We start from the raw sequence: 22463 nt of genomic DNA, 5'->3' as shown, positions 1-22463 counted from the left end.
GATGTTGTCCATCCATACTCTAAACCAAGCTGACAGTAATGTCAACTGCATGTGTGAAGGGCAGGAACCAACCCTCCCCCCGGGCACAGTGGTGCCAGGTTAGACACGGCCGTTCGACAGTTTATCACCTTAAGCAGACTTTCAAAATAAACCAATGAATGAAGGATTTCCAATTTAAAAATTATAACAAACTAACATCCTCAAAGCTGCCTAATCCAATTCAGAGCCATGGAGGCTGAAGCCTGTCCTGGCAGCACCAAGCACAAGGCAGGAATCAGCCAGAACCTCACAGGGACTTGAATTTGTATTCATTAAGGCATTCTGCAGTATAAATGAATCCAAATTAGTAAATCTGTCCTCATTGCACAATACCTGCAAACCATGTATGGCTTATCTCGTAGAAAAGAAATAAAACCAGATGGCAGAATTCCAGAGGTATGCTCAGTATTTACACTGTGATGTGGGGGCACCCCACACAAATATTTGCACACTCCTGCAGTTATTGATTGCCTTCACTCAGGGGTTATTCTAAATTCTCACTCTTTGCCATTTTATAGAATGACAACTTTGGACGTTGACTCAAAAGTACTGAAAGAATGAATGTCAATAAAAGCAGAGGTTCTGTCGATGGTGACAACAAGGAGGTCAACCCAAGAAAAAAGGAAAATCAAGGAAACTTCTCAAAAATGGCACTGTGAATAAGTACCTTGTGATCCTGAACTGGACCGAGAAAGTTGGAGTGACAGATACATGAATGCTGTACACTAACATTTAAAAGGATAAGTGTCTGTGTGGCATATGGTCGCTATGTCCCTGTCATTCCAACAGATGGTGCATCACAGACATTTCTAACAATAGAATGCATTACATTTCTCATTCCAACAGATGGTGCATCACAAACATGTATAGCAATAAAATGCATTGCATGTGTCATGTCAACAGATGGAGTATCACAAATATTTATAGCAACAACATGCATGGCATTTGTCATTCCAACATATGGCGCATTACAAACATTTGTAGAAATAAAATGCTCTGCATTTTTCATTCCAACAAATGGGGCATCACAAACATTTGTAGTAATGCATTTTATTACTACAAGTGTTTGTGATGTGCCATCTATTAGAATGAATAAGTAAAATGCATTTTATTACTACATTCCAATAGATGGTACATTGCAAACAATAACACTGAGGTCTATGCTGATTATTTAGATTTAAACAGGTATTGACAGGCAGCACAGCTAGCCCACTTGAATTAAAGGATAAAGATCTGTGTATCTGCGTCTGTCCAGTTGCTATGTCTCTGTAATTCCAAACAGAGGGCACATCATGAACATCCATCCATTTTCCAACCCGCTGAATCCGAACACAGGGTCACGGTGGTCTGCTGGAGCCAATCCCAGCCAACACAGGGCACAAGGCAGGGAACCAATCCCAGGCAGGGTGCCAACCCACCGCAGGACACACACAAACACACCCACACACTAGGGCCAATTTAGAATCACCAATCCACCTCACCTGCATGTCTTTGGACTGTGGGAGGAAACCCACGCAGACACGGGGAGAACATGCAAACTCCACGCAGGGTGGACCCGGGAAGCGAACCCGGGTCTCCTAACTGCGAGGCAACAGCGTTACCACTGCGCCACCGTGCCGCCCATCATGAACATTTATAGGAAAAAAAACACACTATCTGTAATTCCAACAGATGGCGTGTCACAAACATTTGTACTGCTTTTTTGATTCATATACAACGTGGCATATAACAGACATATGTATTGCATGGTGAACTGCAAATGTTAATGCTAAGGTCTACATTGATTAATTAGATTTCAAAGACATTGTAAGACAAGGCCGTCTTAGCAGCATCATAGGCCACAGGGCAAAGTAATGCACTGGGGCCCCCGTTTTGATCATAAAACAGAAACATACATCAGAATCAGGCATCAGAAACATTGTAGGGTCCTAACGCACCTGGGGCACCCTGCCACTGCCCATTCGTTAACACAGCCCTACAGCCACATTATGTATTTAATTTCCAGTTACTAGGTCTATGTTGTTCGAACGGATGGTACATCACAGACATCTGTGGCAATGAAATATATTGCCTTTATCATTCCAACAAATGGCGCATCTCAAACATGAACACAGCTTTTGTGAATCCCTTACAAAATGGCAAATAAATGAGATATGTTTTGCAAACGTTACCTGTGAAGTCTACGTGGATTACTTAAATTGCACTGAAGACTATATATGTTCATGTGTGTGTGTGTGTGTGTGTTAGTCGCGTGGGCGTCTCCTCGTTTCTTTCTCTTCTTGCACGCCGTGACCTACACGGAGCCTCAGGCGCTGCTTCTTTTATTGTGAAATTCCACCTCCTGAGGAGAAATGTAACCCTGGCCTCAAACTACATTTCATTGTAAGTTATTTTGTCAAGAGAGATAAAAAAATATGTATATAAAACTAAAATTTAAACGAAATATTTCTTTTCCCCCCAGGTATGTTTTTCACATCGATTCGTAAGCGACTCCCACGAGTCCACGGAGCCCAAATGCTCGACACGGCGCCAGCTTTGGACTGGTCTGTCAGGTTGCATATAAGAGACGAGGTGGTGAAATATTTAATAAAAATGCACACATCACCGACTGCAATGAATAAGTAAGCGCTCTTGGCATGGAAAAGCGTTAAATAATTAGTAGTAGTGGTAGTATTAGTAATATTTGTGTTATTTTAAGATTGTATTTCCTACTATGATGCATAAAAACAGCAGGAGATACAGTAGTAGTTTTCGCTTTGGAGGATCTCCATTTTCCTGACTCACTGCACATTTTTGCTTTCCTAAAGAAACTCTTAGGTCCTGAGGCTCCTGACTTGAAATCCATGCCGTTGAAGCCTTGGACGGACGGACGGACGGACGGAGCGCTGGTGGGAGATGAGGGTGGATAACAAAAACCTGCAGTTCCTATAGCGCCTTTAATTCAGATATGCACGGCATTTTACCACCAATAGCCTCCGCTTCACATTATGAGAGGATAGTAAGATTACAGAGATCTTTGACCCCCAATCCCCCCGACAACATGTTGGGTTTTCATCCAGAACTGAATCACAGTCAGGCCGACTGAAATGCCTTCCTCCCTTCTGTATATCAAATTTCACCACAGGGACACAAAACATGCGTGGGAGTGTTTGTGTGTACGGTAACACGTAGCGCGAATTCAACCCTTTAAAAATAAACCCGTGAGAACAGTTTTTATAAATGAAGCAAAAAAATTCTCTTAACATTTCAGGTTTAAAGCTTAGGAAATGCGACATTTTTCAGTCGCTCAGCTGCCCTGATTCCAACTCTTCAATGTTTCGTGCGCTAAGCGGCCATCCACGCAGTTCAGATGCGATTCAAGCCCGTTAAGTCGGGGGAGCAAAAGAAGAATTCTACAGATGCACATTACTTGTATATTAATACTATTTCTTTTTTTTTCATTTATCTGTTTTACCTAGGAGTTTGTATAAAGATTTTGTTTGTGTCTAAAAAGTCGCCCTGCTGCTTGCCCTCTGCATTTTTTTCCGCTCGAAAACCTGAACTAAATTAAATAAAAAGACCACTACTGCATACAAAAGAAGCAAATGGCAGAGTTGCAAACAAACGACAGGTTATAAGACTAAAGCCATTGCGATGTTGTAATCGAGTTCCCCGCTGGGCCGGCCCCCCGAGCTCCGTCCATTAAGTGTCTTCCCTGCTCTTCCGCTCGCACGCCGCAGATCGACGGGCGCCCCAAGACAGCCGCCGCTTCCGCGATTGGAAAACTGAAGAAGAAGAAAAAGACGAAGAAAAAGAAAGTCGGACGTCTCTGAGCTTTGGTAATTCGTATGAAAAAAAAGGTAAACACACCTGCTGCTTTTCTGCTTTTTCCCTAAAAACTTTCCCGATTTCTTGTTTTCTTTTTAAAACGGGTTAGGACAGCGGATAACGTTATACAGACAAACGCCGATTTAACGTTTGATTCCAAGTCACTTGTCTCTGAGTGCGACTCGTCCGTCGGTCTGCTACACTTTAACTGGGATGAACGTGGGGCTTCGGACTTTGTTTCTTTCTTACATAAATACGCCATGAGTGTTTACTGCTCGGTGCCTGCACGGGAGTGTCCTTACACTTGTAAGGAGGGCACGTAAGGCAAGTAATTTACTGGGAAATTGTCGCTAAACCACTTGCTGCTGCCCAGGGAAAGGGATCAGAGTTCAGTCGCCCACCTGGTCACTGCATGTGCCAACTTTGTATTCTCTCTATCTCCCGTGCCAGTGTGAATTTTCTCTCAAATCCCAAAAACGTATTACATTTTAGGTGTGGGGAAAATTGTTCAGACAGACAAGAGGATTGACTGCATCCAGGTCGGGGTTTGGGGGGACGGAGCCTAACCGAGCGGCTCTGGAATAAATGAGCCAACGTTGAACGCGGTACCAGACCACCACAAGGGCACACGTGCACACACACCCACACTCGTACAGTGAAGTATTATGAAGGAGAACTGAAAAGGTTCATTCATCACTAGATGGCAGCACACAGAGAGAGACAGAGTGTGTGTGTGTGTGTGTGTGTGTGTGTGTGTGCGTGTGTAATGGCAGAATTCCTTCGGTATTTACTCTTCACTGTGTTGTTTAGGGTGGCGCAGTATTCGCGCTGATAACTTTTTACAGTCCTCCTTTAAATAAACCTCGCTACTGTACGACTTGGGGCTGCGTGAGCACATGTGCGCCCCCACGGTGGACTGGTACCCCATTCAGGGTTGGCACCTTCTGCCCAAAGCCACCAGGATAGGCTCTGTCCTCACACCCCTGAAATGGCTGACATAGCTCCATTTGTCTTCAGATTTCTCCCACTAAATTTCACCAGCAGACCACCGCGACCCTGTGTTAGTCAGTCATTTTCTAACCGTCTAGATCCTGACATAGGTTGTGTCGCCGGGGGTGGGAACTGGACTCCGATTCCTTCCAATGTGAGGCAGCAGAAGTTCAAAACATTCAACAGAAGGCTTTGTCATTTGGTTACACGCTTCTACGCGACCACGCCCATAGACTCCGATGCCCCGCCCAGAATCCGTAATCATAGCAGCTGAGTGTAACCGGGCGCTCGCAGCGCATTTGGCCACGTGACTGACGCAGTGGGCGCTCCGTGACTACGGAAGCAAAGTCGAAGTTTTGAGTTTAATCACGAGTTGTTCTTCTTCTCTGTGACCCTCATTTTTCTCTCTTAGGCCGTACTGACTCCATGGGTACTGCGGGCTGCATTTCTGCTCTGTTTGTTCTAATCGAGGGGGGGCACGAACGATCTTAACAGTCGTTTTAGGTTTAATTAACGATAAAGATAAAGCAAAAGTGTAAAAAAGTGCCAGAGTTTAATGTCGACATTGGAAATTTAACGTGATGCCCCCGAAATGGCGAACAAAAGCCTCGTATTCACTTTAGATATAGTCGCGCTACCAATGCCACCTACGGAGGGTGCGGGAAAATCAACGACCATCCCAACCGACAGAAGCCTACAGTTGTGCTTGAAAGTTTGTGAACCCTTTAGAATTTTCTATATTTCTGCATAAATATGACCTAAAACATCATCAGATTTTCACTCAAGTCCTAAAAGTAGATAAAGAGAAACCAGTTAAACAAATGAAACAAAAATATTATACTTGGTCATTTATTTATTGAGGAAAATGATCGATTACATATTTGTGAATGGCAAAAGTATGTGAACCTTTGCTTTCAGTGTCTGGTGTGAACCCCTTTGCAGCAATAACTTCAACTAAACGTTTCCGGTAACCGTTGATCAGTCCTACACACCGGCTTGGAGGAATTTGAGCCCACTCCTCCATACAGAACAGCTTCAATCCTGGGATGTTGGTGGGTTTCCTCACATTAACTGCTCACTTCAGGTCCTTATACTTTTCGATTAGATTAAGGTCAGGACTTTGACTTGGCCATTCCAAAACATTAACTTTATTCTTCTCTAACTATTCTTTGGTAGAATGACTTGTGTGCTTAGGGTTGTTGTCTTGCTGCATGACCCACCTTCTCTTGAGATTCAGTTCATGGACAGATGTCCTGACATTTTCCTTTAGAATTCTCTGATATAAATTCAGAATTCATTGTTCCATCAATGAAGGCAAGCCGTCCTGGCCCAGATGCAGCAAAACAGGCCCAAACCATGATACTACCACCACCATGTGTCACAAATGGGATAAGGTTCTTACTGTTTGCCGGAATGCAGTGTTTTCCTTTCTCCACACATAACACTTTTCATTTAAACCAAATAGTCCTATTTTGGTCTCATCCGTCCACAAAACATTCTTCCAGTAGCTTTCTGGTTTGTCCACGTGATCTTTAGCAAACTGCAGATGAGCAGCAATGTTTTTTTTTTTGGAGAGCAGTGGCTTTCTCCTTGCAACCCTGCCATGCACACCATTGTTGTTCAGTGTTCTCCTGATGGTGGACTCATGAACATGAACATTAGCCAATGTGAGAGAGGCCTTCAGATTGCTTAGAAGTTACCCTGGGGTCCTTTGTGACCTCGCCGACTATTACACACCTTCAAGACCATTGTTACCCTCCTCAGGAGTAGTCGACCAACAAAGATCACTCCATTTGTACACAATCTGTCTGACTGTGGATTGGTGGAGTCCAAACTCTTTTGAGATGGTTTTGTAATCTTTTCCAGCCTGATGAGCATCAACAGCTCTTTGTCTGAGATCCTCAGAAATCTCCTTTGTTTGTGCCATGATACACTTCCATAAATGTGTGTTGTGATGAGCAGACTTTGATAAATCCCTGTTCTTTAAATAACACGGGGTGCCCACTCACACCTGATTGAACACCAGACTCAAATTTCACCTTCAAACGAACTGCTAATCCTAGAGGTTCACATACTTTTGCCACTCAAATATGTAATATTCGATCATTTTCCTCAATAAATAAATGACCAAGTATAATATTTTTGTCTCATTTGTTTAACTGGTTTCTCTTTATCTACTTTGAGGACTTGAGTGAAAATCTGATGATGTTTTAGGTCATATTTATGCAGAAATATAGAAAATTCTAAAGGGTTCACAAACTAATAAGCACAACTGTAAGAATCGGCCAGGTCACGGATTTGTTCCACCAGGTGAATTGACTTTAAAGTTTCTCACTTCCGTTGGAGCCGGTGAGGCTATGCGATGGGCTGCAATGCCCGTATGTATTATCAAAAGCTATAGCCAGTTCATTTGTCTTCACTATATTTGCAACTGGATTTAAATCACGTGCAAAAAAGTGACTTTTACGTTAGTATGACAGGACTTAAATATACATTCCTTAAAAAATATATAGGCCTATATACCAGTGATGAAAACATTAGGCCCGCCCTTTTATGAAATCCTGGTTTAAAATAACTTCACATTACTAGACAGCCGACGTGCGAGAACTTCAGTTCTGTTCAATTGTTTGATTGGGGGGGGGGGGAAAATGTCACCATCTACCACTAGGTGGCAATACAGGCTTTGAAAAACAACCATTGAACCCGCAGGTTGGATGAAGGACAAGCGGGCGTCAGTAGAGAAATAAAAACGCTTAACTGTGTTTGCAATCAAATTCGAAAATGCTACATTGATTATTACATTTCAAATGTCAGCATATCTTTATCCTTTTATTTTTGCAAATCCTCTTTCTACAGCCTTATGTTTTACTTGAACGATCTGCTGCCAGAATTAAGGAGGCAGCCGACACCAGCATTTCTAATGGCCAGTCCGATAAGACATGCGTTTGACTAGAGCTGTGTGTGTGTGCGTGTGTTCTGGAGATTCTAATAAACTGGGGATATTTACTGAATACACACCAATAAGGTGGGGGCGTGAGCAGGCACGGGGGCTTAAGTCCTCAGCAAATGGACCATTGCATATTGACGAAGAGTTGCTGTGGATCCACCTGCCATTAAAATGTACACAGCACCAAGATCGGGCTTCAGTAGTAAAACGTGGGCGTGTGCAGCTGGGCCTTCCCTCCTCAGAGTTCACATCCTTCTGCTTGACGCAGTGTGGCTTTTTATTATTATTATTATTATATTATATTGTTATGGTTCAGTGTTTGATAGCACTAATATGTTTTCATATATTTAATAGTACTATTTCTGAATGTAGAGAAAAGCCAAGCAAAATGACACCTTTTATTGGCTAACTAAAAAAATTACAATATGCCAGCTTTCGAGTCAACTCAGGCTACAACTCTCCTGAAGAAGGGGGCTGAGTTGCCTCGAAAGCTGGCATATTGTAATCTTTTTATAGTTAGCCAATAAAAGGTGTCATTTTGCTCGGCTTTTCTATATATTTAATAAAAATTTTAATTACCAAAAAAAGATACATCACCATATGGCCACTAGATGGTGCTGCTGACCTGCGTAAGATTGATAAATTCAGCAAAGTGTCGTTATTTATTTTTTTGTTTATTGATTGGTTTTATTGTCTGTACTGTGAGCCTGTATTCTTGTTTTTTTTATGTTTCTGATGCTTTGTACAGTTGAGTTTCCCCATGTGATTCATAAAGTTTTTTCTAATCTAATATAAAGCCCTTGCTAAGTTATAATTTCCAACTTAACTTTCATAATATAATGTGCTGTCAATATTTAGATGAAAATCAAGTGAGCAGTGAGAAAAATGCTATATGAATGTGAATGATAAATTCTTATTAGAAGTCAAGCAAAAGGACACCTTTTATTGGCCAACTAAAAAGATTACAATATGGAAGCTTGCGGGGCAGCTCAGGCCCCTTCTTCAGAGGCAAGAAGTAAATATTAATTGACTCTAAAAATAAAGAAAATTCACCAGATCACCAATAGGTGGCACTGCTTCCCTTCAAAAATCCCTATAAATGAAACCCATCTTTCTTTTTCTGAAGTCACGAACGCTGCATTCACGTTCAATCGGACAGGCACTATATAGGAGTTTGCGAGGTTTTGAGTTCTTAGGCCATTCACTCGCATCGGGAAAAAACAAAGCTACCGAAATTTGCAATTCGTGGTGTAGTCTGAATGTTCGTGAATGCTAATGCTGAGCAATAGCAAACATCGATTCAGAAGCGTCAATGAAAACAGTTAAGTTACTCGTGTTGCATAATCGCATGTCAAGTTATCCATCTGATATAAGCCAACATCAATTTGCCCGATTTTGATTGTGAGAATCCATTAGAATTCCTTATTTGATTAAATGTGGTGGTTATCTAGGAGTTTGTTGCTCCTTACTATTTTACAGCTCTTAGAGAATTGGAAGTTCTGCCTATTAAAATATTAACAGAAGGGTGTAAAGGAACTTCATTTGCAGGTAGACTATTGGCCCATCCACATTACTACATTTTCATTGAAAAACGCAGATGATGTCTCAGTTTTCGAATTTCGTTCATATTACTCTGGTGCTTTGAACCACCGAAAAGGGAGACTTTTGAAATTTCTCTCCAGCACCATAAACTTCTGAAAATGCAACCTCTGTTGTTGTAAGGTGGACGGAAGAAAACGCAATTTTTGAAAGCACAGAGTGTGATCAGGTTCTGATTCATTCATTCTTAAAACGTGGCCTTCCCGGATTGGATTCTGGTCATTATAAGATCTCATTCCCTAAACAGTCACCCTTCAGGGAAGAAAACTATTCTAATATATAAAGCCGAGTCTATGTATGTTTGTTTGTCTGCTATACAAATCTGCACCGGGCGTCCGATCGCCACCAAACTGGGCATGGGCCTGCTTTGTGACCAGGAGGGAGGTCATGGGGTATGTTTGGTTGGGAAAAATGTCCTTGGTCAAGTGCAGGACACCTTTTGACCAACACAACATTCACAAAAAGACCCCATACTTATCATCGACAAGATGGCTGCACATTGCAACAGATGTTAACGGCGGCGCCATCTAGTGGCACGTTTGGTCTCTGTGCATCCCTCTTTACCAAGGTTTCTTTAAATTGCCAAGACATTGCAGAAGTGTCCAAGTATGAGAAAGCCGACTGCTTTCATCACATGAAGAGGAACTGCCATATGGATGTAAAACGTGAACGACCCAGTGCACGTGACTGGCTTTCCGTATTTGTGGTGCTATTTGCTCGCTTTCCGACTCAAAGTAAGATTTCAGTCTTGGTCTTTCTGACTGACTGGTGCTATTTGTTCGCTTTCTGACGTATTGTCATCTCACTCTGGTGCTTATTCCGTATGTACTACCATGTGACACATTATCATCGTCCTGCTTTTCACTAATATACCCATGCCACCAAAAAAAAAGGACATGGCATTAAAAGTAAATTCCGATGCTACAAAAAAAGTCTATTTCAAGGCCATCTCAAACATGGCGCAAGACGTCAACTTGTTTTTATACAAAGAATTCCGCTGATTCCGAATGATTTACCCTTTGCTTTTAAAAGGCTACAATTTTCTATTCGTTTGGATTTTGCTATGTGAATTACTAAGGCTGAAGGGCAAACACTCCAAGTTAAAGGCATCAATTTGGAAAATCCACGCTTTTCACACGGACAACTCTACATAATTGTTCTACAGTGAGCAATCCTCACAATTTGTTCATTTTCAGAACTCCACAACAACACAAAAAATATACTGTATCCAAAGCTTCTAAAATGACCACTTATATTACCTATTACAATAAAATGTCAATCAGAAAAATGTTGGTCCAATTTCTATGTTCTGTTTCTTTCATTTGGGAAATTCATCGGTTATAGATTCCCGGGCAACACCGGGTACTCCTGCTAGTATTCCAATATAGCAGACGGAGGCGAGTTTCCAGTTGTTGTGTTGCTTATCTAAATTGCATTTTGTGCAGTTTGAATGCTGCCTACATGAGTGAAAGTTAACTCCTTTACCGACTGCTACAATTCTGCGGTAAATCTGATGGCCGTCGGGATTACCGTCCCTTTCTGGATTTTTGTACTTAATCATGCGTGTCCAGCGTAACGTTTATGTCATCCGACACTCTTGGTCATTTTAGTGTGGATGGAGATTGCTTGTGTTTTAAAATGCCATTCTGAAATGAAAACTGGTCTTGTTCAGAACGTGGGTGCCATTTGATTGTTTCACAATAATTAACATTAGGTATATAAGTAAGTTTCACATTTCTGTTATCATTTTAGCCCTAAAATAGTGACTTAACATCAGGGACGCATTTTATTGACGTTAAGGTTAGTGTTTGGAGCGAGGGGAAGGCCGTCTCAAGTGGCGTCCGCTTTCTGAACAAGACCCATGAAAACAGTTGTGTGGGCATAGCCCATAAAAGAGCCGCATTCAGTTGCAGAGCAATGTCAAGAGTAACGTAAGGTAAAGAGGACTAGCAGGCCATGGCATCCATCGTCATTTGGTTACAAATTGTGTTTTGTTTTTTTCTTCAGTTTTGCGGACGACTGCTCCTTGTGATCATAACGTCCTTTGTAAAATTGTCCTAATGTTAAGGTGAGCGTTCAATTAAATTTTCACATTTATATTCAGGCATTGCACATTTTAGGTGGTACCAAGAACATTTGTGCTATAACCCAAATGTGAGTTGAATGCGGGGTTTTGGATTTCATTGGGATGTCATTTTCACGTCCATTTCTTGCCTCGTGGAATATTTAAAAAGTTGAACTTTCATAACGTCTTATCACAACGGCCTTTTGTTCATGACTTGGGCGATCGTGTCCACGATTCTTCACAGAGTCACTCGGCCGTGCGTGACACGTGACGTCATCCGAAGCACCGGCGGAAAGTCGACACACTGCATTCTTGAGCATGCAAGATCAGGGTTACGGAGTCTGGTGTGCATTGCTTTATTCTGTTCTCGCGATTCCTGGTTACGAGCAAATATTTTTCTGGTATTTCTAGATTGTTGGCTTGGTTTTGTCATGGTAAGGACAGATGTTCCCTCTAATGTTTGAGCTCTGCAAAGCTCCCTTGTCTACTCTTCTGTGGAGTACCAAGTGTTATGAATCACCAACACACAAACAAATGGGAATTTAATATCTAACATCACCAGTCATCTGCACAGATGACAAGTTCTTTTCCTCCTTGTAGGTTCAGGAGTTTACATTTACATTTACAACATTTAGCAGACGCTCTTATCCAGAGCGACTTACAACAGTGTTTAGTAGTCTACGACTGTTCTTCAGTCTTGTGGCTGTGCAGCACTTACAAAGGTGCAACGTGCACTTCAAACTTAGAGGGAACACAGGTAAGGACCTAAGGTGACCCCATTCTTCCCCTTTATACTCTATATTATGTAAACTGTTTAATATTTTTATTTTATTAATTTTCATTGTAATCATTCCATACAAACAGATCAATTTATAACCCAACAAATTTGAAGACTAATCAAACCCCACCCCTGAGAAGGAGAGCTTAGCTAAAGGAAAATTGCTTTAGGCTTTTTAATAAGGCAACATTAAACAAAGGAAAGGGAGAAATAAATATATATGTAAATAAGAGATGGAGAAGGGAGTTAAATGCAATAATAGTTAATTCTCTTATTCTAAAATAATATTGATTAAATCCTGCCATGTTTTGAAAAAATTTTGTACAGATCCTCTAACTGAAAATTTGATTTTTTCCAATTTCAAATAATATAAAACATTGGTTTCCCACTGACTTATAAGAGGAGAATTAGGATTCTTCCAATTTAACAAAATAAGTCTGCGTGCCAAAAGTGTAGTGAATGCAATCACAGTTTGCTTGTCCTTCTCCAATTCCAGTCCATCTGGAAGGACACCAAACACAGCTGTTAGTGGGTTAGGAGGGATTGTGATACCAAGGCTGTCTGAGAGGCACTTAAACATTTTTGTCCAAAATGATGTTAGTTTGGTGCAGGCCCAGAACATGTGACCCAGTGAGGCAGGACCTTGGTTGCAGCGCTCGCAGGTTGGATCTTGCCCTGGAAACATTTTGGACAGTTTTAAGCGAGACAGATGAGCTCGATATATAATTTGTAGTTGAATAATTCTATGCTTTGCGCATATAGAACTCGAGTGAATTCTCTGCTTTGCTACCTTCCACTCCTTTTCTGATATATTGATTAAGAGATCTTCTTCCCAATGTCCTCTTGGATCTTTGAAAGGTAGGGACTCTAATAAGATTTTATATATTGCGGAAATAGTGTTTGTTTCCTCGAAATTGAGCAGTATTTTTTCCAGCATTGTGGAGGGTGCAAGGTGGGGGAAATCGGGCAATTTCTGTTTAACAAAATTTCTAATTTGAAGATAGTAAAAGAAATGTGTAGCTGGGAGGTTGAATTTTGAACGTAATTGTTCAAAAGATGTAAATATGTTGTCTATATAAAGATCTCTGAGCATTTTAATCCCAAAACTTTTCCTGGTATTAAAAACTGGATATACTTGCGAAGGTTGAAAGAGGTGGTTCTCTTGCAGAGGTGCCACCGATAAAAGATTTTCCATCTTAAAATGCATTCCTAATTTGGTTCCATATTCTGAGTGAGTAAAGCACAATTGGGTTATTAGTATATTTGCGATAACTTTCATTTATTGGAGAGCAGAGCAGGGAATATAAAGAAGTACTACAGGATTTTACTTCTATTGCAGACCAGGCCTGTGTATGTTCATTTATTTGTGTCCAGGTTTTTATGGCTTGTATGTTTGCTGCCCAGTAATAAAACTGAAAATTGGGTAAAGCCATGCCACCTTCTGCCTGAGGTCTTTGTAGGGTCGCTCTTCGGATACGTGGGTGTTTTGAGTTCCAAATGAATGAGGTTATTATTGAATCTAACTGTTTAAAAAACGATTTATTGATATATATTGGAATGTTTTGAAATAAAAAAAGAGAAGTTTGGGAAGGATATTCATCTTAACGATGTTAATTCTTCCGGCTAGAGTGAGATGAAGGGTTGACCATCTATGCAAGTCTTGCTTAATTTTTTCCATACAGACGCCAAAATTTTGTTGATAAAGAGCTTTATGTTTACTTGTGATATTTGCCCCTAGGTATTTAAACTGATCTGCTATAGTAAAAGGTAGGGTGTCTAATCTAATATTTATTATGTAAACTGAAGCAGAATGCCTTGAATGCCATACTCTTACCACCCAGCACTCCCACATTCCTTCTGTATCTCAAACCCCAGACCATTTGATAGAGTACCAGAACAGGCAGGACAGAAAGCTACACATTTGTTCTTCATGTATAACAAATCATCAATAATTTCCCCTCAGGGATTAACAAAGTGAATCAAATAAAAATAAGATCTTCAAATATTATAACTAGTGCCATAAACAAAAGCAAATAGAATGTGGCATTGCCAGCCATACAACCTGGTTGTGCTAGATGTGAAGTTTAAGGCAGCACATCAACTTGTTGCTGCAGTTCGACTCAATTCTCTCCCATCAGCTGGGTAGGGCCAGGCAGACTTACGCCCGTCGACAGAGAGTTGGTCTTCTGTTCTATGGATGGAAGTTTACCAGAGAAGAAAGAGAAACAGAAAGAACAAACAAACATGCGTCAATCCTTTGGTTTCTATGACCATTCTTGTGCCTTGTGGCAAAGAAAAGACCGGGAGATAAATGTGAGGTCAAAATAATGACATTAGATCTGGTACTGAGTGATCGAAGAAACCCAGCAACAAAAATTAAACGTGAACAGAAGTCATAGTTGAAAGACAACGAAAGGATAATCTGTTCAATAACAGGGATCTTAAGAAGAACACAAACACACTTAAAAATTGTTTTGTCTTTTGATATCCGCAAACTCGGATGAGGAAGTGATCCCAGGGAGTGAACTTTATACCCCACTACCCCAAATGTCACTTCAAAGATGATTTCTGACGTTGCTATAACCATCAACAAAACTACTGCTGGAATCAAGTGCAACATTTTGCAGCCACCTCTATAGCGAGATAGAGAGAGAGAGAGAGATAGATAGATCGATACTTTATTAATTCCCAAGAGGAAATTCACATACTCCAGCAGCAGCATACTGATAAAGACAATATTAAAGAGTGATAACAATGCAGGTATACAGATACACAATAACTTTGTATAATGTTAACGTTTACCCACCCGGATGAAATTGAAGAGTCGCATAGTGTGGTGGAGGAACGATCTCCTCAGTCTGTCAGTGGAGCAGGACGGTGACAGCAGTCTGTTGCTGAAGCTGCTCCTCTGTCTGGTGATGATCCTGTTCAGTGGATGCAGTGGATTCTCCATGATTGACAGGAGCCTGCTCAGCGCCCATCGCTCTGCCACAGATGTTAAACTGTCCAGCTCCGTGCCTACGATAGAGACTGCCTTCCTCACCAGTTTGTCCAGGTGTGAGGCATCCCTCTTCTTTATGCTGCCTCCCCAGTAAACCACGGCATAGAAGAGGACGCTCACCACAACTGTCTGATAGAACATCTACAGCATCTTATTGCAGATGTTGAAGGACGCCAGCCTTCTAAGGAAGTATAGTCGGCTCTGTCCTTTCTTACAGAGCATCAGTATTGGCAGTCCAATTTATCATCCAGCTGCACTCCCAGGTATTTATAGGTCTGCACCCTCTGCACACAGTCACCGCTGATGATCACGGGATCCATGAGGGGCCTGGTCCTCCTAAAATCCACCACCAGCTCCTTGGTTTTGCTGGTGTTCAGGTGTAGGTTGTTTGAGTCACACCATTTAACAAAGTCCTTGATTAGGTTCCTATACTACTGCTCCTCCTGCCCGCTCCTGATGCAGCCCACGATAGCAGTGTCGTCAGTGAACTTTTGCAGGTGGCAGGACTCCGAGTTTTATTGGAAGTCAGATGTATAGAGGCTGAACAGGACCGGAGAAAGTATAGTCCCCTGTGGTGCTCCTGTGCTGCTGACCACAATGTCAGACCTGCAGTTCTCGAGACGCACATACTGAGGTCTGTCTGTAAGATAGTCCACGAGCCATGCCACCAGGTATGAATCTACTCCCATCTCTGTCAGCTTGTCCCTAAGGAGCAGAGGTTGGATGGTGTTGAAGGCACTAGAGAAGTCCAGAAACAGAATTCTTATAGCACCACTGCCTCTGTCCAAGTGGGAGAGGGTTCGTTATAGCATGTAGATGATGGCATCCTCCACTCCCACCTTCTCCTGGTATGCGAACTGCAGAGGGTCGAGGGCGTGGTGGACCTGTGGCTTCAGGTGGTGAAGCAGCAGCCACTCCATGGTCTTCATCACATGTGACGTCAGGGCGACAGGCCTTGTAATAACACTTGCTACTGTTTCCGAAGAAAAACTTTATGAAACTACTAGAAATCCTGACAGCCGTCTATGAATATGTAGAGGAGTTAAGGAAATACGAGGGGGAGACACCTGAAGATAGTCAATAGCAAGGGAGTGGATTGTAGTTAGGTACGTATCGTGTGCCTACAACTGTGGATAATCAGTCCGCTGAGTGGCATCATGGAGAGTTGATCGAGTGTGTATTTCTGCCATTTGTTCTACAATCGCACAGATGACTTGAGATTTTTTTTTTCCTACAAACCAGCAGCACAGATTATTTTCAAAGGACACCGACAATCACGTTTTTCAATTTTTAACAGACTTGTCCATTGCCACGATAATGAGACATACTCAGATAAAGGTTTGGGGCAGTCACCCGTATAATCTGTTCTCCTGGCTGCAAAATTGCATTTCTTTAAATATAGCACTGACGTGCTTACAACAGAGTCCAAAACAAGACTGAGGGAATAGGGAAAAGGTGTAGACTTTTAAAGGGGAAGACAGGAAGTGAGGTCATAGGGATCTGGCTCATGTTCTTCAGCCATTGGTTCGAACCTGGACGTGACATCACAGGGGCCGGAGCCGGTAAGGTCTTCTTCCATTGGCTCGGTCCCAGAAGTGACGTCAAGAGAGCCAGGTGGAATCTCCCGTGAATGGTCTACAGGTAAGGGAGAAAAAGAGTCGGTGCACTCTGCCACATCCCGGCATGCCTCAGAACTGCCTTCACTCAAGCCCTTTAGCTGCCTCCCATGCGCACGTGTGTGCCACCATATAGAGTTTGTTCCCAGTGATCAGACTGTTAATCAGTGACATTTCATTGAACTGAAAAGAAGGAGGAAAAAAACATCTGGAGAAGTGACACACGCAAAACTGGACTTTGCACCGTGACCGCACACACCTGCACACACCACGTCCTCGCTCAGAGTTTTTGACCAAACCCAATGTGGTTGTTGCTTTGCACGGCCTCTGTGTTCTCCAGATGTCACTCCTAGGATGTTTTCTTTTGTTCCCAAAATTCAAACTGAGACTGAAGGGAGGATGATTTACTACCACGGAAGAAATCCAGGGGTGGGGGAGGAAAAGGAAAACCGCAGGAGGTTGTAGACAAGTTAATAAAAGAATATTGAATATCTAGGAGAGGACTTTGAAGGGTTCTAAAATGGAATTGCTGTAAGTTTTATATAAATTTGGTGAATTTTTAGGTCCCCTCTTGAATCAACGAAGTCTCACACCGAAAATTGTCAGACAGAACAGATGTGTGGTACAAATAAAAATATTTTTGGGGACTCTGGTTATGTTTTTGGATCTTCCAAATTTATTCTGCACTGTACACTATAACATTTGTAAATTGTCTTGTTTTTTTTACCTTTTTTCCTCAGAAAAATAATGTGGTTTCCTTTTCTTCTGTTTCTTGGAGCAATGGTGGAACCCATCAGGATGTTTCCATGCAAAGTTTACCAGCATGTTGCCTACTGTTCTTTTAAGTCTCTGACGGAGATTCCCGACTTTCCAAATGACATCATTGAGATCGACTTAAGTGTGAATAACATTACAGAGATAACAGAATATTCATTCCCTAAACTGAGCAGTCTGACAGTCTTGGACATTGGACATCAGCAGACAAATTTCCTGACAGTGCGACAAAACGCTTTCATAAATGTAACAAATCTTCAGGTACTGAGTTTAGCAGGTAATGTTAATCTCATCCTCAGTCCAGATGCGTTTGTGGGTTTATTTAACGTGAGGTATCTTAATTTACTGTACAACAACTTAAATGAATCCATAGTGGAAGAGGAGTATCTGAGGGACCTCGTTTCACTTGAAACACTGGACCTTTATGGAAATCGTATCCAGCGACTGAGACCCAATAGCTGTTTTCGTAAAATGACAAATTTCAAGATCCTGAATTTGAAACTCAATCAAATCACGCAGATCTGTGGGGATGACCTCTTGCACTTTCGAGGAAAGAGTCTTCAACTTCTCAATCTTGACTCCAACTATGTTGGCAACATTGAGTCCACCCCAACTTTCTGGGAGGAGTGTGGGTATCCATTTCAAAATATCAACTTTGAAATCTTGAATCTTGCGGGCAACGGTCTCGATGAGGAATTAATGCGGCGATTTGTTTCATCCTTGAGAGGTTCGTACATTCAGGGACTTATACTCAATCATAACAGTGTTGGAAGATCTTTTGGGTTTAATAACTCTCTAGACCCTGGTGAGGAAACGTTTGATGGACTGTCACAGATTCCGATTATTGCTTTGGATCTGTCAAATTGTTTTATTTTTTCTCTGGAGCCATATGTTTTTAAACCCCTTCACGAGATGAGGGTTCTTCAGTTATCGTTTAACAAAATCAATCAGATCCAGCGCGGAGCCTTTGAAGGTCTTAACAATTTGCAGGTGCTCAACCTGTCCAATAATCTGCTGGGTGAAATTCTACCAAACGACTTCTATGGTCTTCAAAGTATCACCACGATAGACCTGTCAAACAATAACATCGGTGGGATTATCCTGACCGCTTTTAATAAGATGCCGTTTCTGAGCGAATTAAACCTTCGAGGGAATTCGATCCGTAAGTTTGAAATTTTTGCAACTATTCCCAGTCTACAGTATTTTCTGTTAGGAGATAACAAGTTGGACTCCTCGTTTCAGCTAACAGACATTGCTACGGATTCCATATTTGTTGATTTATCAGAGAACAGGCTAAGCAATCTTGATGTCTTTTTTAAAATGATGGCCGATGGTAAAAAGAAGTTCATTTTGCTAAGACACAACCGTCTTTCGTATTGCAAGGGCTCCAGCAACATTCCAGAGAATAACAGCTTAATACATTTGGACCTTGAGGATAACATCTTGGAGTTGGTGTGGCAGAGAGAAACGTGTTTGCACATCTTCCATAAACTTGGGAAACTGGAAAAGCTCCGACTCAACCAGAACGGTCTTCGGTCTCTCCCTTCGGACATCTTTAAAGGTCTCATTTCCTTGACTCACTTAAATCTCTCGTCAAATTTTATTACCTATCTGCCAAAAGGAATTTTCCCCGAGAATCTGAAAACCCTGGATTTATCAATCAACCACCTTCTGTCGCCCAGTCCTGATGCCATCAGCTTCATCGGAGAACTCTATCTTGGGAGGAATAATTACGTTTGCGACTGCAGCTTGAAGGAGTTCATCCTCTGGCTTCAAAACAGCAACTCTACCCAAGACAAGCAAGAATTAGTCTGTTCGTTTCCAGAAAATTTTCTCAACGTTCCTCTTACTTCTCTTACTACAGAAGGGTGTGAGGCTGAAGATGTGGCATTTGTGATGAAAGTCCAGCTTGTGCTTTTTGTAGGGACGACCGTCTTAATTTTGCTGATGCTAATTGGGAGTGTGATTTTTATTCGCTTCCGAGGTTCGTGCTTTAGGATTTACAAGACTGCATTCAACCGTTTGCTGGGTTCTCCAGGTTCTGAAGGAGGCCAAAGAGATCATCAGTACGATGCTTACATTTGTTTTAGCAACGAGGACTTCTCATTTGTGGAAGCGGCTTTTCTTAAACAGCTCGACTCGCAGTTTTCCAAAAAGAATACGTTCAGAGTTTGCTTTGAGGCCCGGGATTTTCTTCCTGGGGAAGATCACATCTCAAATATACGCAACGCAATCTGGGCCAGCAAGAAAACCATTTGCGTGGTGACCAAAGAGTTTCTAAAGGATGGATGGTGTATCGAAGCTTTTAACATGGCACAAAGTCGACTGCACGACGAACTCAAGGATGTTCTCATCATGATTTTAGTTGGAAGAATACCGCGGTACCAGCTCAAGAAATTTAGTCCGATCAGAACCTTTGTACAAACCAGGCACTACCTACTATGGCCTGAAGACCTACAGGACATGGAATGGTTTCATCACAGACTAGCAGGTTTAATTTTTAAAGAGAAAACATCAAAAAGTAAAGAAAACGTTTCAGAAGATGTCTCCCTCTCTGCAGTTAAGAGCGACAGCGCCGTTCCATGAAAGACAACAAATGTGCGTCGGCAGTCATGAGATGTTCTGATGAAAAATTCCGTATTTTCAAATAAAACAGCAGCAATGGATAGCAGGGTTCCTTTGGGACACAAATGCCTGATACCGTAGCTCCAAAAAACGTAGAAGGAATAGTTAAATTGATCATTTTGCAACAGTGGGAGGCCACCGTCAACCTTTGACAGCGTGGAGGTGGTGACGCAAGTGGACCTCTTGGTGCAAGTTCAGTTTATTTTTGGCATCACATGAAGCTTATCCTTCTCTTGGTGGGGGTACACAAAAGACCACTGGAGATGAATTAAGAACGTTCGATGCCTCAGGTAGGCACCAGAAGTTAAATGTACAAGGTAGGCAAAGACATTCAAAAAGGGAAAGTTGGACCACAAGGAGTCATCGGTTTTGAGCATACTAACAGAAACTGGTACAAACTGGGTTTTTTTCGTAAGCTTTGGCAATTGTAGTGCTAAAAAGAGAAAAGAAAAATAAGTAGAGGGGCAGTTCATTGTCACACAACAAACAAATCAGTAACTTCACTTATGGAAATCCAAGAGCAACGACAGTACTAGAAATGAGGACTACTGTAGACCAGAATGAGCTCCGATTTTCAGGGAACGACTGAAATAAATGGGATAAAATGTAAACCATACTGCTGGTGTCCTGTGTATGGATTTAAAGTGACAACCCCCCTCCTAGTGGTCACTGTGCGTTATAATCAGTAAACATTTACAAATTAGCATTCGGAAAAACACAGAAGGAGATCTTGATGTGCCATTCGTATTAAAACCTTTACAGTTTCCCATTACGATAGCTTTTGCTATGACAATTAACAAATCACAGGGACAAACATTCGAAAAAGTCGATTTATTAGAGAGAAAGAAATGAAATTCACTCACAGGCAGATATACATTGTCCAAACACAGAACCAAAATTCAATGAGATCTTGAAGAAAAGTTAATTCCAAATATTGTTTTTGCTAAAGTTTTAAAGTGAAAATAATGCATATGTAACAATTCCCATGAAAATATCAATCTCTTTAAATTGTACAGTATATCCAGTTCACCAAACCCGGGGGTTGGCGAGCGAAGCGAACAGGGGTCAGAGCCCCCTAGTACCTATATCTCTGTCTCTCTCTATTTATATGTTCAAGTTATTAAAAAAAAAATGCAAATTTGGATAATTTTTATTATTGCTAAATTATAAAAGTTATTGCCAACTGTACGGTTAACCCATCTGCACTCAAGTTCAAAAAAATGTTTGTTTTATTTTTGAGTGCAGATGGGTTAACCGTACAGTTGGCAATAACTTTTATAATTTAGCAATAATAAAAATTATCCAAATTTGCATTTTTTTTAAATAACTTGAACATAGATGGATTAAGATCGTTCCTCCCCCAAACTATGCGACTCTTTAATTCCACCAGGGGGGGTAAACGTTAATATTTAACATTATACATAGTTATTGTCTGTTTTTTTCACCTGTATTATTATCATTCTTTAATTTAATATTATTTATTGTATCAGTATGCTGCTGCTGAAGAATGTGAATTTCCCATTGGGATTAATAAAGTATCTATCTATCTATCTCTATCTATCTTAATAACCCAACAGACAATAATAATCCATTATTTAATATTGTGCTTTTCTCTTGTGAATACCATTTAAAGCTGCTGTATAAGTGAATTATAATAATAGTTATTCCAAATTATATACATATTTTTAAACTTGAGCACAGATGGTTTATTCTTGTCTGGGGTTTGTTAACCTGTTATTTTATATAGCGCCTTTCTGTACACCTAATGTCCTAAAGACCTTTCTAAGTATTGTGCCATTCTGTTAATACAGTGTATGTTTATATCCTAAGCTTTCTACAGCCTGCCAAGTGAAAATGATTAGACACACAGGAATCAAAGGCAATATATAGCAAATGAGGGGAGGGGATTAATAAGGTGGGGTTCGTAAACTGTTTTTTTTTTTTTTTTATTATTATTATTTGAGTGTTCTTTCGAAGACTGCATATGCTGGGTGTCTGTTAATGGCATTTTCATTAGAGACCCCCAATTCAGGCCGCTCTCTGGCTCTGAATTTTACTCTCGCAATGGCCTAGTTAAACGTGTGTCCGGTGGAACTTGTATGTGCGTAAATCAGAGACCGTGGGTCCCTCCTTCTGACCATATTGTGATGTTCCTGTATATAGGTGTAAAATTCAGGGTTAATACTAAGAGACAGACAGACATACATCCGAGTCTCGACGAC

At 41.2% G+C, this 22463-nt stretch overlaps 2 protein-coding genes across 3 annotated transcripts in view; one reads left to right on the top strand and one right to left on the bottom strand.

Moving 5' to 3' along the window:
• The window catches only part of brox (BRO1 domain and CAAX motif containing), a 445085-nt gene that overhangs the window by 48094 nt on the left and 374528 nt on the right, over positions 1–22463 (bottom strand). The gene's annotated exons all lie outside the window — the stretch shown is intronic.
• tlr5a (toll-like receptor 5a) lies at positions 3670–20694 on the top strand. 2 transcript variants are annotated; one of them, XM_028820179.2, is made up of 2 exons: positions 3670–3878; positions 17583–20694. In XM_028820179.2, the coding sequence occupies exon 2, from the start codon at positions 17590–17592 to the stop codon at positions 20200–20202; it is 2613 nt and encodes an 870-aa protein (XP_028676012.2). In that variant the 5' UTR covers positions 3670–3878; positions 17583–17589; the 3' UTR covers positions 20203–20694. The 2 variants fall into 2 exon arrangements, with proteins under 2 accessions (XP_028676012.2, XP_028676011.2); XM_028820178.2 differs by lacking the exon at positions 3670–3878 and adding an exon at positions 11394–11450.

The sequence above is a fragment of the Erpetoichthys calabaricus genome, chromosome 15 (genome assembly GCF_900747795.2).
Source record: "Erpetoichthys calabaricus chromosome 15, fErpCal1.3, whole genome shotgun sequence".
Classification (NCBI taxonomy): Eukaryota; Metazoa; Chordata; class Cladistia; order Polypteriformes; family Polypteridae; genus Erpetoichthys; species Erpetoichthys calabaricus.
The sequence above is the reverse complement of the archived record's forward strand: the minus strand, read 5'-3'. Positions and strand labels throughout refer to the sequence as shown.